Below are 20,423 nucleotides of genomic sequence, written 5' to 3'. Positions count from 1 at the left end.
GGGTGTGGAAAGGAAAGGAGAGAGAGAAGGAGCTTAACATCTACCAGAGATGGCATGAACTCCAATCAGAGCTGATGCTATTAATAGAATTTCCCTTCATTTTGGTCATATCAGGTTAAATTCCTAAGTCATTAAAATAAATAAAAATCTAATATCTTATATGAAATGACTCACTTTCTTTTAAAAAAAAATCTAGAATTTCATTTACTGTGGTCACCAAAATCCAGAAACTGATATGGGCTCAAATAGGGAGATCTAATAGGCACCTCTAACAGCATGAACCAGAATATTGATTATTTCACCACCTCTCTCTCTCCCGCCATGCAGCAGAGCCAACTGAGATACGAGTCGGAATGCCATCCCTCAGAGTTCCCACGGACACCCTGGAGCTTCATCCAGACTAACTTCCTTCCGCGGACAGGCCATAGAAGTCGCAAAGAAAGAGCGGCCTCCATGGTCTGCACTCAAGGCAAGTTTGTTTCTGTAGCAGTAAAGTACGGCTTTACGTATCTGGTCCCTGTTTGTTTTGTTTATCTAGGCCTACATTGTAGTTGCTTCTGAAATGTGGCTGTTAAAGTGAAAAGGCTAAAGGAACATTCCAGAGAGGCAAAGCTTCTGTGTTATACTGTCAAGATGGGGTTGGTGGGCTTCCCTCTTGCTCTATTCTTCTTGGGAAGATATTTCCAAACAATCTATAAACATATGAGAAGGAGAAGATCATTTATTCTCTCTGCTTCTCTTTCCTTCACTAATAGAGAAAGAGGGGGCTACTGCCAACCTAAGACTGTGGAAAAAAGCTTGTCTGGCCATCGGACAGAAAGCCTGACATGATAAAATAACCCCCGGGGTCTGGGAGGCAGCAGGTCTCAACGAGCCAAATACCCCTGAACTCCCAGAACCCCAACAAGACACAGGGAAGGGAAACATACAAGAAAAACAAACATGGCAGTAGAACAATCTCCATGGGGAAAATGCACCCCCTTAAGGATGAGTGGCTAATTACACTTGTTCCCAATTGCATGTGTTATGTCCAGTGACTTCTCAGATGGACTAATATGCTCCAGTACATATGACAATCTGCCCAACCATACCCTGCTGAATGTGGGCCTACAGTTCCCCTAACATTTCTTGGTGAGGTTTGTCACTCTTTCACTTCTTGACATTTGATATAAGGCAGGCAGCGAGGGAAGCTGAGGACAAATGATTCAAGGGAGGAGGTATATTTATGCTTAGTCAATTTCCTTGAGCCTTGTTCCCTGACAGTCATCCTACAGTATCCATGGGGGATTAGTTCCAGGACATCCCCACACAGCAGATACCAACATCCACAGAGGCTCAAGTCCCTTATAGTTGAACCTCAGTATCCACAGATTCTGAATCTGTGGATATGGAGGGCCGACTGTATCTTTTCTTAAAAAGTATTTTCCTAATGATTTTGGAGGATCATGGACTGTTAGTCACCATGTTTCCACTAATGTGGAAGGCCTCTTTTACTTCCCAACTCAGAATTCATAGGAATTCATGGTGAGTGACAGCTATAAGAAGTATTTAACATTTTTCCTGTCTAGAATTCATGGACTAAGGAGTTCAGTCAGAATATTCCAGAAAGGGAGTGTGGAAGGAAGGAGAAGGCACCGAATTTTGGAGTAATGTAAGAGACCCAGCTACTGAGGGACTGGGGCAGGAGTGGTAAAGGATGTGGGCCAGCTCTTGGTACCTGGTAGGCTTCGTCCTGTAGCTTCTGTTTCAGGTATTCCTCCATCTTCAGCTCATTCTCCAGCTGCCGGACAGAGTCATCTTCATAGTTCTCATCCTCTGGCCGCACATATGGGTCCCCATCTTCTGTAACCCTGGGAATCAACCACAGTGGGAGTTTCGGAGCAAATCTTAAAGGAAAGTATGAGTGGAATTCCTGTGTTAGCTGTAGTTCTGGGCACACGTTTATTTAGTCCTTCAATTCACTTCTTTGCTTCAATTCACTTCAATTCTGTCTCTTCTTTGACAGAATGAAAAAACTTTAAAAATGCTTTGGAAGTTTGGAGAAATATATGATCAAGGTGTTCTCACAGACAATTTTTCTATGGCAATCTGGTGTCCTCTATGTTTTCCTAGGGTTAACAGGAATGAGCTGACCTTTAAATGTCTGTTGTTCTTGAAAAGGGTAGGCTTATCCTTTGAGAGGACATAGTTTTTCCAGTTTGGGGGCTTAAAAAAAATGGAATCCAAGAACACTTTCTATAAGGGAAGTAAGCCCTCTAGTGAAATAATGATTAGGACATTTGTTCATCATTTAACACTCTTTGTCTTATGCATGTATAGAGGAATCGTGCACGCATCTGCTTTATTCCTGTGGTAGAGTCAAGTCTCTCTCACCGATCAGCTAATCGATGTCAGGAAGACTAATACTCTAACCCATAGCTCTTAATCTTCAAAATTTATACTAGCTCTGAACTTAAGAAATCCGGGCTTCCCTGGTGGCGCAGTGGTTGAGAGTCCGCCTGCCAATGCAGGGGACACGGGTTCGTGCCCCGGTCTGGGAAGATCCCACATGCCGCGGAGCGGCTGGGCCCGTGAGCCATGGACGCTGAGCCTGCGCGTACGGAGCCTGTGCTCCGCAATGGGAGAGGCCACGACAGTGAGAGGCCCGCGTACCGCAAAAAAAAAAAAAAAAAAAAGAAATCCATTTAAATTGTCCAATTCCACTATGAAATAAATAGATAAGAATGATCTCATTCACTAAATGTGTGACTCTCTTCATCTATTCATCCCAGGATATATATAAAGCTCTTCCTGGAACTGAACATAAATTCACAACCTAAATCATATGACTAAAATATTCTCACGCTAAAACACAGTGCATGTTTTGATAGTACAGATATTAAAATATCCCCTAAAATGAAAAGAGTGGTCAAGTAGAAGTTTCTGGGTTGGAACTTAAATGCCAATGTTCATGTTTATTTATATTTGTACGACATGTCCTCGTTATTTTTAGAGGTTTGGGGTCAGCCTAAATAGGTCTACGAGACCTCTATGAACTTTCCCTTCCCAAGCCCCACAGCCATGTTTGTAGCTGGTCCTGCCACCAGTGTACCAGGGACAGCAGATGGGGTGGCCTTAGTTACAGTTTTGGATCTTAGGATCAGATCAAGAAAATTTTAGGTAACCACCATGTAAATGCTTAATTATAAAAAAAATCAAATGGATTTGTATTTATCAGACTAAACTGATAATTAATTCACCAGTTTGAATAACAAACAAATCAAATAATTCTAAATTATAGAGGAAAGTTCAAGAAAGCAAACTGAAACTAAAAGCAGCAGCTTCCTGCTACGTAAAATTATAACTGTTTTGTTTTGATCTTACGCTCTGCCTTTTCACAGCTGGCTTTCAAGCCATGTCTATTTATAATTCCCCATTATTACTGGCCTTTTACTCACTGCTTGGATGGACAGCCAAAACACCAGAAAGGCCTCTGGTTAGTTTCTTCTCTGGGTCTTTAAAACAGATAGTTTATTTTTGTAGACTCCTCTGCAGTTCTTCTCACATTAAGCACCATCACCCTTCTGTAGGTTTTTTTTGAACTATTCATCAATTCTCTTTTCCAGAATTTGGGTGAGCCCCTGCCCACATTTCTCAGAACTCTGCTTACTTCACTTCCTTCATTTTACCCTTTTCCCTCCCAAGCTGGGCTCTGAAGGTCTGTCCCAGCTTTTTGCCTTTGTTTCTCAGCTTTGGTTTTCCCTGCCTGACTGCTTTGAGCTGATCCAACGTCACAGAAGTTCTAGTGGCTACGTGAGTGATTCTGCTGGCTCCTGTCAAGCTACAGATGCCTAATTGGGTGAAAAATCTTTGCAAAATGTCTTTTGAAGGTCAGGTTTATACATATTCAATAATTCAAGCGAATTGGACTTCTTTATAATGAGACTTTATACATTTAGTTATTTCAATCACAAGTGCGTATATGATGCTGTTTACACCCACTTTGAACAGAAACCTCTCTAGTATCACCAGGTCCTTTAAGAGCAAATCTAGTAAATTCAGAAGATAGGATGATTTATCTCCTGAACTAGTCTATGAGTCCTGGGAGGGTGGGAGAGATTTTTGACACTATTTTGTAACCAATTAGCACAGTGCCTTGGGCAAGCCAGGCTCTCAGTAAGTACTGGTTGGTTTTTGTTACTGATACTCTGGAAATTGTTAGGGGGAAAAGTCACAATGACAAATTGAAATGTAGCACCCTTCTACCTCTTCTGGCAGAAAAGGAAACTGAACCATTCCTTTCCAAAATAAAGAAGCAAGCAACCATATTTTAATTTTCCTATGCTCCCTGCAGAGTGTTCTGTTACTGAGAAAATACCCCCAAGCAGAAAATACTTACATGTCGCCACGCATGGCACTTGGGGTAGCTCCACTGTGAAGGTACCCGGGTTTTCGGGCATGGATTTGCGCTAGAAAAGCCTTTTCAGAGGTTGGTGATGGGACCAGATCTTCAAACTGAGTCCGTGCAAGTTCAGAATCCACGTTACTCTCAGTTTCACTCCCCGCCTCTATTAGGTACAATTGAAGAAGTGAAGAATGACCTAGACTTTTTTATGATCGATTGGCAAATAAAGGGCTAGGCTTAACATTAACCAACCTATGCTGATTAAAACACTGACCAGTTATTTTACGTAAGTCAAGTATGTGTTCGTCTTTTCTCAAAATGAGAATTGATACTGACATGAATTACCACAAAATCAGTTAGTATACAGTATTGTCTTTTTATCTCAATAATATTATAAGGAATCTTTGTCTTAATAACTGACTTAATTCTTGAAGCCATCTGTTTTTTCCCTCTATAAAAGTCTTTATTGGGCTTCCCTGGTGGCGCAGTGGTTGGGAGTCCGCCTGCCGATGCAGGGGACACGGGTTCGTGCCCCGGTCCGAGAAGATTCCACGCGCCGCGGAGCGGCTGGGCCCGTGAGCCAAGACCGCTGAGCCTGCGTGTCCGGAGCCTGTGCTCCGCAACGGGAGAGGCCACAACGGTGAGGAGGCCCGCGTACCGCAAAAAAAAAAACAATAAAATAAAATAAAAATATAAAAAGTCTTTATTAAAACTGTTGTTACTTTTGCTTAATATTACTTTAATTTAGGAAACACAGACCTAAAATATTACATTCACTTAATATTTCAAAAACTTATAAGAGTATAAACTAATAGTCCTTGAAACGCCTACAATGAGAATAACATTTTTAGTCATCATTTGCTAGGGCAGTGAGTACATGCCATTAACCATGATGTATTAACTACTGTCATTTTTATGCTATTTGGTAATCTTAATCTAAAATAATAGCAACACTTTTCATTACTTTAATTCTAATTATAGAGGTTTTAAGAAATTTAAATCCAGATTTTTTTTAACATTAAAGTTTTCTTTCTTATAGTTGTTGTAATCTCAACTATATGACCACAGTCCTTTCAGACAGATATCTTGCTAGGAGGGCTTTAAGGAATAGACGAGATGTATTAGTAACTGATAAGATATTTATTTGCATATTCACGCTGTAAAAGTTTTTAAAACTTTGTGTAGTAGTATTAGGATGAAGAGTGCTGCAATTTTATGCTATTTATTTTCTTCGCAGATCTTTCTTTAGTGATATTGCAAAGGTAAATTTCAGTTTCGCCTCTTTCAAATAGCCATGCATTCCAAGTGAACAAGTCTTAATTAGTAAATAAGACATTTGACCCTATAAAATAACTTTAGCATCATGTCACTTTGGGTCATGATATATTTAACAGTGGCTAACTTGGGATTCTGTATTTACAAGTCAATTTTAATATTTATTCTTTTCTGCATTTTTCAAATTTTGTGCATTGAGCATGTATTCATGATCTTCTCATTAGCAAAGTATAAACGGTACTAAAACAATCTAATATCCCAACAAAATATCACATAGACCTTTAAAAAATCTTTTTATACTTGACAATGAGCAGCTCTCTAACAGAAGTTATGGGTCCTTCTGCAATGAGACGACAAATGGGAGGGGACCAGGGACTCACCGGAATTCAACTCTTTCACGAGAGAGGACATGGTGTTAGTGATCGAATCCGCTGCTACTAGTAAGTCATTCCGTAAATTTCTTCTTGAACCTTAAGAAAGAATGATAATGAAAAAAAATCAAAGCTCTCCTTTTCCCCCAATTTCTATGCTGTTTATCATTTCCATTGATATCCTAAAGCAAGAAAACGTCCAAGACTTCTCCTTTTCAGAAGTGCTTTGGTTCATTTCCTGAAAAAAAAACATTGTACTCAGGCCAGTGGCCTTTGATATAAGAAGACATGGCAACGGATGGGGATTCATATACTTTATTGTCCAAATTGGGACAATTTTACAAGTGAAAGGGAAGGTATTAATAACAAGACTGGGTGACCTGGCACAAACTGGGATGATCCCAGGTAAGCCAGCACGTGTGGTCATCCTTCAGAATCACCTCACAGATGAAAAGCCTGGTTTTGCCACGAGAGCTGTGCCTTCCCGGCAGCTGCTACTGTTTCAGCTCTTACCTGGTGGCTGAGCACATCAGATTCTGATCTCCGTCACCATAGCCTCTGTCTCCCATCAGGGCTCCCCGAGCTTCCCCTGTCATTTCAGGTACCCCTTGGGAATGGGAACCCTGTGCACTGTATGTCCCCAAAGTTTGGAAAAGGGGTGAGGATTCTTGCTCCTGCTGCCAAGACGTGGGCAGATGTATGCCGGGTACCCTGAACTGGAACTTACAGCATGTTTCTCTATGGTAGAGGAAGATTATTATGAGGTTTCCATCCCACTAAGGGTTAAAGGGTATTTGTGGGCTGGACTGGGAGTGGGGCAAGGTGGATGTAGAACAGAGGGCCAAATTCATAATATCTTTGGAAAAAAGACTCAAGATTCCAAATATCTGACTTACAGATGAATTTATGCAGGATGAGCTGGGGCTGCTTAGATAGGTCACATTTCATTGTGATTTCTTAGTAAGTAAAACTAAATAAGTAAAATAATAAACACATGTAAATTTAAGAAATCAAAGGTAAAACAATATTACAGGAAACTCAAATTGATTTAATATACTGTAAATTTCTTTAAGATTTAGGGAAAGGGCAGTTTTCCCTCTAAAAATTAAAAAAAGGAAATTATTTTGCATAACTTAAATTATATTTGTACAACTTTAATCATTTTCTTTTTCAGGAAAAAACGCCCTGTAATAGATCTTCCTTTTTCCCTCAGAACAGAAAGTACATCATGCTCTCCCTTCAAAATGTAAGCTTTTGGGCTTCCCTGGTGGCGCAGTGGTTGGGAGTCCACCTGCCGATGCAGGGGACACAGGTTCGTGTCCCGGTCCGGGAGGATCCCACATTGCCGCGGAGCGGCTGGGCCCGTGAGCCATGGCTGCTGAGCCTGCGCATCTGGAACCTGTGCTCCGCAACGGGAGAGGACACAAGAGTGAGAGGCCCTCGTACCGCAAAAAAAAAAAAAAAAAAAAAAAAGTAAGCTTTTATCCCCTATAAACAGTGGATGAGAGCATCTTTTTCCTCAGTCTCTCTGGATATTACTGATGTTAAACAATTTTTTTTGAATCTGCTAGGCAAAAGGTGATTTTGATTAAAATTTGCATTTCTACAACTCTTTGTGAGATTGAACATCTTTATGGGCTATTTGTTCTTCTGTCGGTTCCTATCCTTCACCTATTTTTGTTTTGGGAGTGTCTTTTTCTGACTGAGCTGTGTGTGCTTTAATGTATAACTGAAATTATGAAACTTGATTGCTACATATGCTGGAAATGTTTCCTCAAGTCTATTCTTTTGTCTTTTAACTGTTTATGTTTCTTTTTGTCTTAAAACTAGTAGTCGAATATGTCGCGCTTTTCCTTAGATCTACACGTGAGGACCTGGGAGGATGTCCACCATATTCAAGGGAGATGCAAATTGCAGACCAAAATGCAATGCATGATCGAATTTGTGTGGAAAAAGAAGAGTATATGTCCATAAAAGCAAACTTAAACATAGATATTTATATATAAGTGAAACGTTGAGAAGGGCCAAGCTGTTAATAGTGTTTACTTCTAGGAATGAGATTGGCAGGCTGAGGGTCGGCAGGAGGATTTCTTTTTTTCTAATTTTCTACAAATTTAAAAAGTGATGACAAAAAAAAGTTTTATAAAGTGTTAAAATATTTCCAAATGAATAAGATCACCTGCTTTGGGACCCCACTCCCACCCCGACACTCCGCAGTACATAAGCAGAAGAGGCAGCGGTGGGAGAATGCTGTTTGTTGCTGTTTGTCATCTCACATCCCTCTTTGCCCTCTTCTATTGACTATGGAGAGCTAGCCTCGCAGCCCCATAACACAGAGGCAATGATTCAACTCTTTAAGCCATCTGGAAAATGACTAAGCATCCTTCTTGATCGCCTCAGTGCTAAAGAGCTAGGATTGTTTACTCTCAATCTTGAGTTTGCTTTCATGTAAAGAGACGAAAGGAGGAAATATCTTTCGGAATTTTAAAATGGATTACATTTATAAGATTTCCTGGAATATTGCTGAAAGGATTTCCCTTCCCTTAATGAGCAAAGGCTCATAAAAAAACAGGGCAGGGCAAGAGAAGCCAAAAGAAGATAAGATGGTGAAGGGAAGAACAGATTAGTGTAGGGAGTTTCTAAAAAGTCTCGCAGGCCCGGCTTTGACACGAACTGTGGAATACACTAGAGCATCCACGGTGAGGCTCTGATAACTCTAGATCATGCAATCCTTGGCGACTTATTTGCAACAGAAAAGCAGAACACACACACACAAATAAAGCCACTTACTTTGTGCAAACGCCTCCTGTACGTCTCCCCCTACCCCTGTGAGAGAGTCCTGAGGCGTGTGGGTTGGGGTGGAGCAGGCGGAAGCTGACCGGACGGGCATGGGGATGGGCTTGCTGATGGTGTGGCTGGGGGAGGAGCGGGGAGAGCCTGCCCCCTGGGTCTGGAGAGACAATGCAAGTCATTAATTGTTTTCGCAAGAAGATGCCAGATGCCCTTCCCAGTGTCTCAGTCAAATGTTAAAGACAGTGACAATGAAATTCCAAAGTAGGTGGAAATCCTAGGTAATTAAGATGGTAATTCTCAGCCTGAGTTGCAGGTGCAGATAATTTAGGACCTTGCTGTACATGATCTGAAGTTTTGGTTACAAACTGAAAGCTAAGAATATTAGTACTGCATTCATTGTTCTGTAATATAGGAGATGTTTGCCCATGTAATGAAGCTACTGTTAAGCAGTGATAATTACAAGGTGTGTTTATGTTCTCCTTGAAGGAAGCTCTATATAGAATAAAAAGACATTAGGAGAAAGTTTTAAATATAAACTCGGAGATTGTTAGGGATGGATGTGGTTTACATTCTTCCTAAACTTTCAACCTGTCTTGTCCTGGCATCATCTGTAGAGGATAATTTATAGTTCCAATCATGTCATGCCATATTGCATATGTTAAGTCTCAAATAAAGAATCAAATGAAGTGTAAATTGTTTAATCCCTGTTTTACAGTAAAAGTTGTCTTTGTCGAATTGCTCTGTGATTCAGGGATTCAAATGGGGAAGAGAAAAAAGAAATACTGGTTTCTAATTTTTGGGTAATGTTTCCTGTAGGAATTGTCCTCTTTGCCTATGAAAAAGCAGTATTCTAGCAGCAAGAACAGTGGGGTTTTAAAATGAGTAAAGAAAAAAGGAGAACACAACTTCAAAGCCATTTATCTCCTCATTTCAGCCCTTGGCATGAAATAATTCTGAGGCTGTCAAACCTTGACTTTCGCAGTCTTGGTTCTACAATGAGGTCTCTTGGAAACATTTCCTGTTTTAATAATTAGTTTACAAAGGAAGTAAAGTCAGCACGAATAAGAAAATGTAAGAAGTGCATATACAACAGATTAGGTATTCACATAAATTCCACTCCAGTCCACTGGGTCTGGCCAAGGGAGAGTGAGGACTCTTCCACAGCAAGGCCCAGAGATTCATCATCACCCCATTCAAACCCCAGACATGCACTACCAGAGCCGTGCTCTGGAATATTCGATTTAGGTCTTTGCTGTGGGTTCAGCTACTTGCAGTTAAAACACACAACATCAATCTTGTAAAATGCCATGCTGTTAGCTTTCCAGGGCTCAGCGTCACACAGAAAAGTCAAATCTATAAATTGAGAAAAATCCCGAATTAAAAACGAAGCAAAACAGAAAATAACTCGTGTGATGCTCGAGGTGCTGAGGATTCCACTCTCACTCGCAACAGTACCTTGGAGTGGCCTTTCGGGCCCAAGGAAGAGAAGTTTGCCTGCTTGTGAGGCTTTGCAGCCCCTTGCCCCAGCCTGCTACAGGACGGGTCTGGTTTCCCCCAGCAAACTTGGGCAGCTCAATGTCATTACCACGAAACCTCTGCTTCTGAGGTACCTGGGCATTTCCTTGCTTCCCACACCAATAGGTGACCTCATGTTTGAGTCATGCTTTGCCATGCACACAAGGTTCTCATGGACATCCTCATGGGTTTCTCTCCATGACCCATTGAAGTAGGTCCCATTATGCTAAATGTGCCGTTATGGACCACAATGCTCAGAGAGGTGAAAAGAATTGCCCAGGAGATGGAGCTAGAGTGTCCGAGCTGGGGCCTGAGCCCAGGTGGTCTGCCTGCCCTGGAGTGGGGGGACCTGGATGGGCTATGGCTGGTGACGGATCCTTCAAAGGAGACAGGTGTTGGTTAGGTACCCTGAGATCAAGTGCCTCTCCCTGGCAACCCGTCCTGCACATCCTTTTCAAGACAGGGTCCTCAGCAGAGCTCCTTGCCCTTTCTCATCTGATCTTTTTACCAAGGAACCAGGTGCAGCTGGGAGGAGGGACTGGTGATGATGGGAAGTTGGACAGAGGGGTTGAAGGAAGAAGGCTCCTCTTGGCTACACAGGGTGGCTTACCTTCTCAACCCTGGAAGCCAGATCCTCTTCTGCGATAGGAGATTCACAACAATGATAAAACTCCATTTTTGTATGTAATTTACAGTCTCTAAAGCACATTTACATACCGAGTTTTGTTTTATTCTCCCACTAATCAGTGCTAGGAATGATAGTAGCTTATATCTGAATAGCAATTGTCAGTCTAGAAAGCATTTTAATCCCATCTACTTCACTTAATCCTCTCAACAACCATACGAGGTATTATTACTCTCATTTTTCAGGTTAGCAAGCTAGGATCAGAGGTGATAATTACCGGAAGGTCTCTGAGCTAGTGAAGGACAGAGATAAAATGGATCCCCAGACCTTAGGCTACAAGGCCAGGGCTTTCCCAGGCTGCTCCTGGGCACTGTGACCAACCATCACATATTTCCATCTATGTTTCATAACATACTTTCACTAACAACCTGAAGACTCAGAAGGTGTAGGACACAGACTCACTAGGGAGTGGTGATGGAGCAGTGGCCTAGGGCTTTCTGCTGGGCCAGGCAGTACCTTCTAGTTACTGGGTCATGGAGAGCAGCGTGAGTGCCCAGGATGGAGCAAGCAACCTTCAGGCTGGTTATCAGCCAGTACAGAAATACAGGTCCACAGTCTCTTATCTGCAAATGTGAAATCCAATGGGCAACACATGTTGTTTCATAATTAATGTGAGGCTACTTATGTGGTGTCTGCACTGTATTGCATTTCTAAAACCTCAAAGATTCTGAGTTCCAGACGATCTCTGGACCCAGTGATTTCAGATATGAGGCTGTGGGCCTGCTTTTCAATGTTTGATGGCTGTGCTGGGGCTGTAGTATAGGCCAGCCCTGCTCATACCTGTGCCACCAGGCTCTGCAGCATAGGGTGCTTGTGGGGTTCCCCCCTCCCCTTTGGGTACCGCACCGGCCCCACCTCTTCTTGCTTAACACCTTGTCTCCAAAGGCAACTTTTCCTACACCTTTCTGCCTGTTTCCTGTCTTCAAAACTCCCATCAGCGGTCTTGTGTTAAGAGAAGAATAATGGACTGTGGTTACATGTTAAGGGAAAAACAATTGATGGAGTCTAAATTACACCAATGTGTGAATGGCTAATAGCCACCAACTCCTAAATGAATCTCCAACTGGTGCAACTTCAAGCAGTCTGATTATATGAAGAATTTAGGTGGAAGATTCTACGCTGAAGTAAAGATTCACTGCATCTTTCCTACAATTTGTAACTCCCTAGTCATGACCAGTCTTTACCCAGACTTGGGGGTAGAACCCTGGCTCCCTGGGTGATCAGGGCCCCATCACCCTTTGTCAGGACACTGGCCAGTTTGATGCATAGTAGACTTATTGCTGGGAACACCATCTCTGTTCTTCCTTCCTGCTGTTCTTGCAGGACCACTAGGGAATGGTAGTTGCCTCTTGGCTTTGGGGTAGATCAGTGAAGATGTCACAGAGTTTCATTTTCACAGGTGTGGCCCCTATGGAATGGTGGCCTCTGGTCTGGTCATGAAGCATGGTTGTCGGCTAACAACTTTAGAAGAGTTAGAATGAATAATCTCTGTGAACATCCTTTCCTGGAAATTATCCGGTGATTAATGGAGCAAAGACTTAAGGGACAATGGTCCATGCAGATCAATATATAGATCTCAAATTCCCGAGAAGAGGGGTGATTTATGGAAGAAGGAAAACATACATCATACTTGGCAAATTTAAAATTGTTCTCTTCCTAGAGAATAAATGAAAAATTCATTTCTACCCTCCATTCTCTGAGTCCACTCAACCTGCTGTTGTATCAATTTTTAAAAAGTCTGACAAGATCCATAAGTTTTCCGATTTTTTTCCAGGAAGTATTTGGGTTTCCACTCAGCACCAGAAAGGAGGGATGCTCCAAGGGAAGTGCCTAATGTCCAATTGTGGAGCCAGCACTGTCTGGAGAAATGGCAGAGCAGATGACCATGAGACAGGAGGAGGCGGTACTATGGACCCTCCCCCACCCAGGTACCCCGCCCCCGAAAGTTAGCCTCTCAGGTTTGGGGGAGAATGCAGTGTAGTCAGGCCTGGTTTTACGTAGCAGCCTGTTTAGCTACATTCAACCCTCTTTTCATCCTTTCTTCCAGTACACACTGACTGACTATCATCATAGGGCTTCTTGTGGGGACACAGATGAGATGACTAATTCTGATTGGTCAGACAGGAGGCACCATTTGCCCTGGGTCTTATAGCAGAGATTTCCAGGCAGAAAAGAGCAAGTACTGGGGTGGGGGGGGGGGGAAGAGCATTCCAGGGTTTGGAGTATCAAGGGCAAGGCGTGGGGATTGTGAGGGGCACTGAAGACACAATGGGAAGCCAGTGGGGTTGATGCAGCAGGTTCTCTGTGGGGAGTGGAGTGGGATGAGGCTGAGAAGGGGTGGAGTCAGGTTTGGGGGCCTCCAGTGTCATAAAAGGGGCTTAGTCTTTATCGTGAAATAAAGCGTCATTTTCTAAGGCTTTTAAGCACAGAAGCAATTTTTACTTTTCTAGAATTAATTAAACAACTCCTAATTTAAAAGAAGTATGAGAGAGAGAGAGAAAGAGAAAGAGAGACAGAGGCTAGGAAGGTATGCTTTTGAACACAGATGTTAGTCCTAATATTGCAGTTGATTATTTATGATGTGACTGATCCCCACCTGCCCTCATTTTTGATCGCTTCACTACTCCATACAATACCCATAAGAGAGGATGAGCAGGGGAAATAATGGAAGGTGAACCTAAACTGTTAAAATCTGTCATTTCTGGCCTGTTCATGTTCCATAATATATCTGGAAGAAGTAGGAACCTGAATGACTATGATTTCCCGAGTTAATCGGGCCATCCAGTAGTAAATAGAGAAGACAATGGGAGCAGGAGATGGAATTTGAAATGATGTGTGACTTTCTTCCCTTGACTGAGACAATTAACTAACAAGTTAATGTAAGGAAGAGAAGCGAGTGTGTGTATGTGCGCATGCGTGTAAAATGTGGGTCAAATTAGAAAAGTTTATACCTTCTCCTGTGTATATGTATACATATATACGTACATTTATGCTTATATCTGACTTGCATATAGTATTTCACAAAGTGGTTCCACATTTGTTATCTTTTAAAATCTATACAACAACCCTGTGAGCCATGTATTATCGGTATGTTTGAAATAAACTGCTAGGAAGTTAACTGACTTATTCAAGATCTTATAGTTGTAAGTGAGGAACTGGGACCACCATAACTCAGGTCTAGCTCCAGTAATGTTTCTTAGAAAATTATTATTGAGACCCTACCTTCTGAACTAAAGGATACTTGGTTTTAGACCAGGTCATAGTATTTGGCACTGGAAGGATACCAGAAACTCTGGAATATGCTGTCACTGTTATTATATCCCAGCCGCCTTTGTTATTAAACTTTTTATGAGTGTTCTTTTTATGGTTCCTTCAATAAATCTTACAAATACACAAAGAAGAAAGAGGGTAGGATAATTTCGATTCAAGTTTGTAAAAAAAATTTATTGCTTATGATACCATAATCATCATATTATATTACAGGCACCATTTTAAAAAAAAATTCATGTTCTCTCCTCAAGGGGAATAAATTCATGCATTACCTCTAACAAGAAACAGCATAAGTAGGAACTATATATACCAGTATAATAAAATACATTGAACCACACAGACTTATGATAAAGCAAGTAGAGGTTATTAAATCAAGCACAATTTGTTGTGTGTGGTGTCTTAAATCTGATTTTACAAAGAGAATGTCGCCAAAGGGGAAAGGCTCATAAATAAAAACAGAATTTAGAAGCAGATGCCAGACTAAAACTTCTAAATTCTCTCCTTAGATCATGTTATACCATGAGAAGTCTATAAATTTGGATGGCATTTGTTTATTTCCTTGTAGAACTGCCTCTGCAGGATTGGGACATATGGGGTTCTGTCTTTAATTTTCACTGAAGGTCAGTATAAGAATCAGCCACACGAAATCTACTGCGTGTGTCTGTTTTATTATTCACTACTTCTATAAAGCTCTGAGTGAAAACTTCATTTTATATTTTATGCCAACAGAAATTTTGGTCCCTTGAGAACTGGCATTTCTGTTCTGATAAAACCACCAATTATGTTTTCCTTTTTTTTTGCCTCACTGCTAGAAAGGTCAGAGTGACACCCTGTCCCTTATGATTAGCACATTTGCATCTTCTTCAGTTTTCGATTTTTCTATTTCCATTTTATGAAGTCACTGTTTATGTCTCTAGTTGTAAGCTGCCTTGGGTCCTTTTTGAAGAGAGGCTTGACTATGTAAGCAAAGAAATGAGTAAGACCCGCAAACACTCTCCCCACCCAGACAACGCATTGCAGACATCTGGGTGTTGCCAATAATGGTCCTTAAGTACCTAGGCAGCAGTACCCACTGCTGGCTGACTTTCAAAGATGTGGCAGCTGTTGAGGGCCCAGTGGGGAGGAACTGGAGGGAAAGAAGGCAGTAATGCTCTTATGGGCGCTGCCATGGTTTGGCTCTATGCATTCATCTGTTTATGAACTTCCTGGTCCACTGAGCCTTTCAAGAATGTGCTGCCTTGGAAATGGTAGAGAGAGGGTCCCCGAGGGAAATGGCTAAAGCAGGGCTGACTGGCTGCAGGATGGTTGCCTACTCTCTCCACTAGGAGAAGGAAGGTTATATGTGAGCCTTATTTCCTTTTTCTATGCACACACTGAGTAAGAGACAGGAAAGAAAAGAGGCTGTTTGCAGAGAAGCACCATGAGATGGCATTTTTCTTTACCATGATCTAAGTGTGTTGTACGTACAACAGCAATACCCCATATATGCATTTATGGGCAATAATACAGGCAGCAAATGTGTGTCTTTTACCCAGGGGGACTGTCTCTCATTAAAATTTGACTTCAGTTTAGTGAAGTAATTTTTTTCACAAAATACAAATAATGTAATACATTGTCTTTATTGTCTGACATTACAGATTTGTTTTACACTTTCCTTCTTTACAGACCTTGGGAATGAAGGGTAAAAATGTGTCCAGCATTTTGCAAACATTTTTTGTTACACACAAACACGCACAGTGAATAATAGGAAAGAGAATACAGAAGAATGAAAGGTACGTTGAAATCAGATAGGCTGCGGTTCTAATGGATCCATGGAAATACCATATAACTTTTTGATAAGACCAGTAAGTGGGATATATTGTTATACACAGCTTGGTACATGCACTTGAAATGAAAGCTGCTTTTATTTTGCCATTGTTTTATTATTATTGTATTTTGAGTATGCTGCTCCCTCTGCTGGCTTCTGCAACTGGCTACATGGCCAGACAGGGGGCTTCAGTTCAGGCTACAGTTAGACAGTCAGTCACAAGGCTCCTATTTCCAGGGAAGATGTATGTAACACCTTGTGAACTCCTACAGCAGAAAGGTGCTTGGTGGTACGAGAAAGGCTGAAAGTTACCTATTCTTTGGAGATGACTGTCAACCAATGGTAGGGATTCTGGTTTGGGAAGTGAACAGTTATGGAGTACAGTCTTTCTCTTATTAGACTGAGCACGTAACGGTGAGCAGTGGGGAGCAGGGCTTAAACATTATGCAATGAAAGGAGATGTAATTGGCTGGTTTTTACAAAAAGAAGTTCCACATCTTTTCAGTAAAATGGAAACTGAACTGAATATTCACAGCATGAGAGGATGTTGAGGTTAGCTTCTGACGCTGTGGATTCTACCTAGTGTAATGTTAGTGATTGTGGTGAGTGTCTTTCTATGAAGAGAAGGGTCTGATCAACAACCCAGAAGAGCATGAGACTGGTTTGAAACTTAGACCCCTGTAGGTCTAAAAAGTTTCCAACAAGTTAAAGCGTGTTCCCTGTTCTAAAGGACATAATAGCTCTTCTTTTGATGTTGACGGTAGTAATAGTTATAAAAAATGCTAAATTTTATATGTCTCCAATCAAGCACTACATTGAAAAGGAAGCAAATTAGTATAATTTTTTTTTCTCTTTCCAAACTGAAGCATGAACATACATTAGAGGCGAAAGCAATGAGAAAAACGGCAGGACGGCAGGCCCCTCCAATGTTAGTTAAGACCTGCAGTAGGGGACATAACTTACTCCCTGCTTCAATTCTTCTTCCTACAGAAAGATCGAATCAATAATAGTTAGATTACCCAGGGTTCCAATAAGAGCAGGTACACAGTGTGAAGGAATGAAGGTGGGGGAAACCTCAATGTGGCTTTGATGGCAGGTCAAGCCTCTTCTCCTGGTGACTTTAGTTCCAAGTCTATTTGGATATTTGAGACTACAGACCCATCTCTTTCCTCCATGCATCCAACCATCCTTCAACATGATTCCTCTCTCTGTCCTGCTATTGGTACATCCTGATACCATAGACTATGCTTAATTAGGCTACGTTGATGCCAAGAGAGCTGGTGGTAAATAGACTCCTATCCCATTGCTACAGTGACAGAAGCTACAGAAGTAGAACCAGGGGGCTGTTTTCAGTTTCCTGTCATTCAGTGAAGGGAAAGATGGGATGGGCCCACTTCATTTGGTAGATTTGGAAAAACAAAAACCAGAAAGAGCTTTTTTATATCATCAAATGAGATAATAGGGCAGAAACAGCAAGAGGTTATTAGTTATCTAGTCCTGTCTTAACAAAGATAGTACAACAAAAACTGAATTCTGCGCTTTATATGTCTAATACAATGAAAAGTAAATTTTGTTTAGTAAAGATAAAGCATTCCTGACACGGATGGCAGGAATATAAAAGAATAAAGAAAACAAGGACTAAGGAATATAAAAGAATAAAGAAAACAAAAGAAAAAAGTGTTACACTTACATCAGTGCCTGGGACACAGTAGGTTCCAACAAATATTTGTTAACTATTTAATTTTTTTAATTAAAAAATAAATAAAGAAAGGAAGGAAGGGAGAGAGAAAGAAAAGTAAGAAAAGGAAAGGGAAGGAAAGGAAAGGAAGGGAAAGAAAGAAAGAAAGAAAACAATACAGAAACAATAAATGATGGGGTGTCAGGAATATGGGAGATCCAGGGACTGAAAGGCAGGACATCTTGTCTCACAAGTGAGTTGTCCCAGAGACTTTGCCTATGTCCTTTTATCAGAAGTTTTAGTTCCTGCCTTTGGCATGTCACAGTTCCAGTCCATACTGGTTCATGCTTATTTACATCAGGCAGGATGACAACAGAGCACTGAAACCTCTGCTGGGGCAATCATGGACATGAGGCCATAATTAGTCTACTTCTGGGTTGAAATGCAATTTAGAGCATACTGAAGAAGGGAATAAGATTTATGAAAGAAAGAATGCCACTTCCCAATGAGAATTATTATTATAACACTCTGCAGAGGACTTCTATAGATCATCTTATTAAATGCTCTACCTGCAGAAAAGTTAAGGAGATATTCCCATTTACAATTTGCATTTGAAACCCAGAGAAGTTATGTGACTTGCTGCTAAAGCCACACAGCTTTGACAACAGTTACTGAAATTAACAAAGTTACTCCCCTTAATAAACCTATAATCACCAAAATTATTTAATGGCTGTATCTTGATTTTCTGAATTAGATATTAGCTTCTGTTTAGATTAGTCAGAATTTCTGAAGGCTATGAAATGTAAAATATTTCTAAATAAATCCAGTTTTACTACTTCCAAGGACAAAAGGAACTGTAAATGAGCCAACTGGAAATAAGTTGTGCCATGAAGGTCCTCAGTAGTCTGGTTCCAGGAAATGGACAAGAATGAGCCCTATAATTGACTGCTATCATTTGATGTGCCTAAGAAGAGATACTAAAACTGAGTTTGAAAGCACATTTTGGAGGAACTCACATATAGTAATTGAAAAAATCATTGCACATTATGTGCAAATTTCTTTTATTTTTTTAATTAAAATTTTTTTTTACAAATGCCATAGTTGTAGGTCTAGGAAACATTTATTTGAAACATCTTACCTTTAGTAGCTTCATGAGACCTTCTAACTGGACCATTAGCTCTCTCCGGCTCTCCTGGAGAGCAGACATTCTCTGTTCCAGCTCATCCTTGCGCTGTCTAAGAAAGAAGCAGTTGTCATCAGAAACAGCATTCAATTCACTGAGCTAATCACATTTGCCAGTCTTGTGGACCGCTAGAAAAAGGGCATCTCTGGGTCTTTGACATAGGTTACCAGGCAGGGAAATGTCAAATGAATGAACAATTATAGCTTGGGTGTATGTTTATTTGTTAAAAGTCATACTAAAACAGAATTAAACTCTTATTGGATATTTACCCCCATCTACCCTGAATTAACTATTTAATGAAATCTTTTCTGAATGCTTATTATGTCATGGGTCCTGTGCTGTGCCATTGGGTCCCCTTGAGATAATAAACAAAAACCAAATTGTCACTGAAAAGGGCCAATCCCTCAGATCCTCCAAAACTAAGGACCTTTTTGTAAATCTCACAGAAAACACTGATTACCTTAGTATGTGGAAATCAGATTTAGAAAAGTACATTTTTCATCTCTTCAATTCTTAGTATGCAGTGTGGTGCCTTTCAGAGGAGAAATATTCATGGTATAGTTTTTATAGTCGATATAAATCTTCTGGCTTCGGTTTGGCTGCATAGAGTGAGGTCAGAAAAAAAGGAGTTCCTATACGATTGTTCTAACAATCTACAAGGTTTGTGTTTGCTTAATTTTGGTTTGTTTTGCAGAACTTCTATCAGCTGTCAGCAAGAATGAAAACAATGAAGGACACGAATATTAATGATTCACATTTCTGAAGTATATTTTCCAAATCTATTATTTCATGACCATTAGTGAAAAAGTAATATATACATTTTTTCCTTGCCCCAAAGGCTCCTGTCTGATTTTGAAATATTGGAAATTATATTTTAAAAAGTGTGTGGATGCTTTAACCACGTATGTGTTAATGTATGACTAAGTATGCCTAATCTCAATGGCACAGACACAATATTAAGTGGAGCTATAGCAGGGACTCTGAAATGAAAAACTGACAATATAAAAATGTCACACTGAGTTAGGTCAATGACTCATCCAATTAAAAGATATTTTGTGGGAGGACAGGTTATGGATATAAAGGAGACATTTTTAATTTGCTTTCATATAGGCCTTCTCTATAATGAATTATGAATTTAAAACTTATAAACACATCACTCTTTTTAAAAATATTTATACTTTTGGCTTTTATTGCCATTTAAAGCTTATTCCAGAGCAATCCTTCCTTTGATTTTCTTTACAATTGCCTCTTTTCTGGATCCCGAGGACAAGGCACATCATAATTTTATAGACTTTAATGCTATCTTATTTTAGTCTTTGGTCTTCCTGGTCTGTAGTGTTCTAATTTTGAAAGTATTGCCAATTCGAAAATATTCTTCAATGACAAACCCATTAGCTGGTTTTTCTTTGACCTTGTCTGCACATGGTGTTCCAACTACATCCTCAGAAGGGCTTGGCAGAAG

The 20,423-nt window shown here is 40.6% G+C and overlaps 1 protein-coding gene across 23 annotated transcripts in view; it reads right to left on the bottom strand.

Moving 5' to 3' along the window:
* Positions 1–20,423, bottom strand: part of DTNA (dystrobrevin alpha) — a 390,982-nt gene that overhangs the window by 6,316 nt on the left and 364,243 nt on the right. For 11 of the 23 annotated variants that reach the window (XM_060028867.1, XM_060028865.1, XM_060028868.1 and 8 more), the window contains 5 exons: positions 18,917–19,013; positions 8,821–8,980; positions 6,040–6,129; positions 4,379–4,580; positions 1,718–1,850 (listed from right to left, as the gene is read on the bottom strand). In XM_060028867.1, the coding sequence (XP_059884850.1) occupies positions 1,718–1,850; positions 4,379–4,580; positions 6,040–6,129; positions 8,821–8,980; positions 18,917–19,013 (682 nt within the window). Of the gene's footprint in view, positions 1–1,717; positions 1,851–4,378; positions 4,581–6,039; positions 6,130–8,820; positions 8,981–14,459; positions 17,085–18,916; positions 19,014–20,423 lie in introns of those variants that run through there. The other 12 variants (XM_060028869.1, XM_060028880.1, XM_060028875.1 and 9 more) reach the window with 2 other exon arrangements.

The sequence above is a fragment of the Delphinus delphis genome, chromosome 13 (genome assembly GCF_949987515.2).
Source record: "Delphinus delphis chromosome 13, mDelDel1.2, whole genome shotgun sequence".
Taxonomy (NCBI): Eukaryota; Metazoa; Chordata; class Mammalia; order Artiodactyla; family Delphinidae; genus Delphinus; species Delphinus delphis.
The sequence above is the reverse complement of the archived record's forward strand: the minus strand, read 5'-3'. Positions and strand labels throughout refer to the sequence as shown.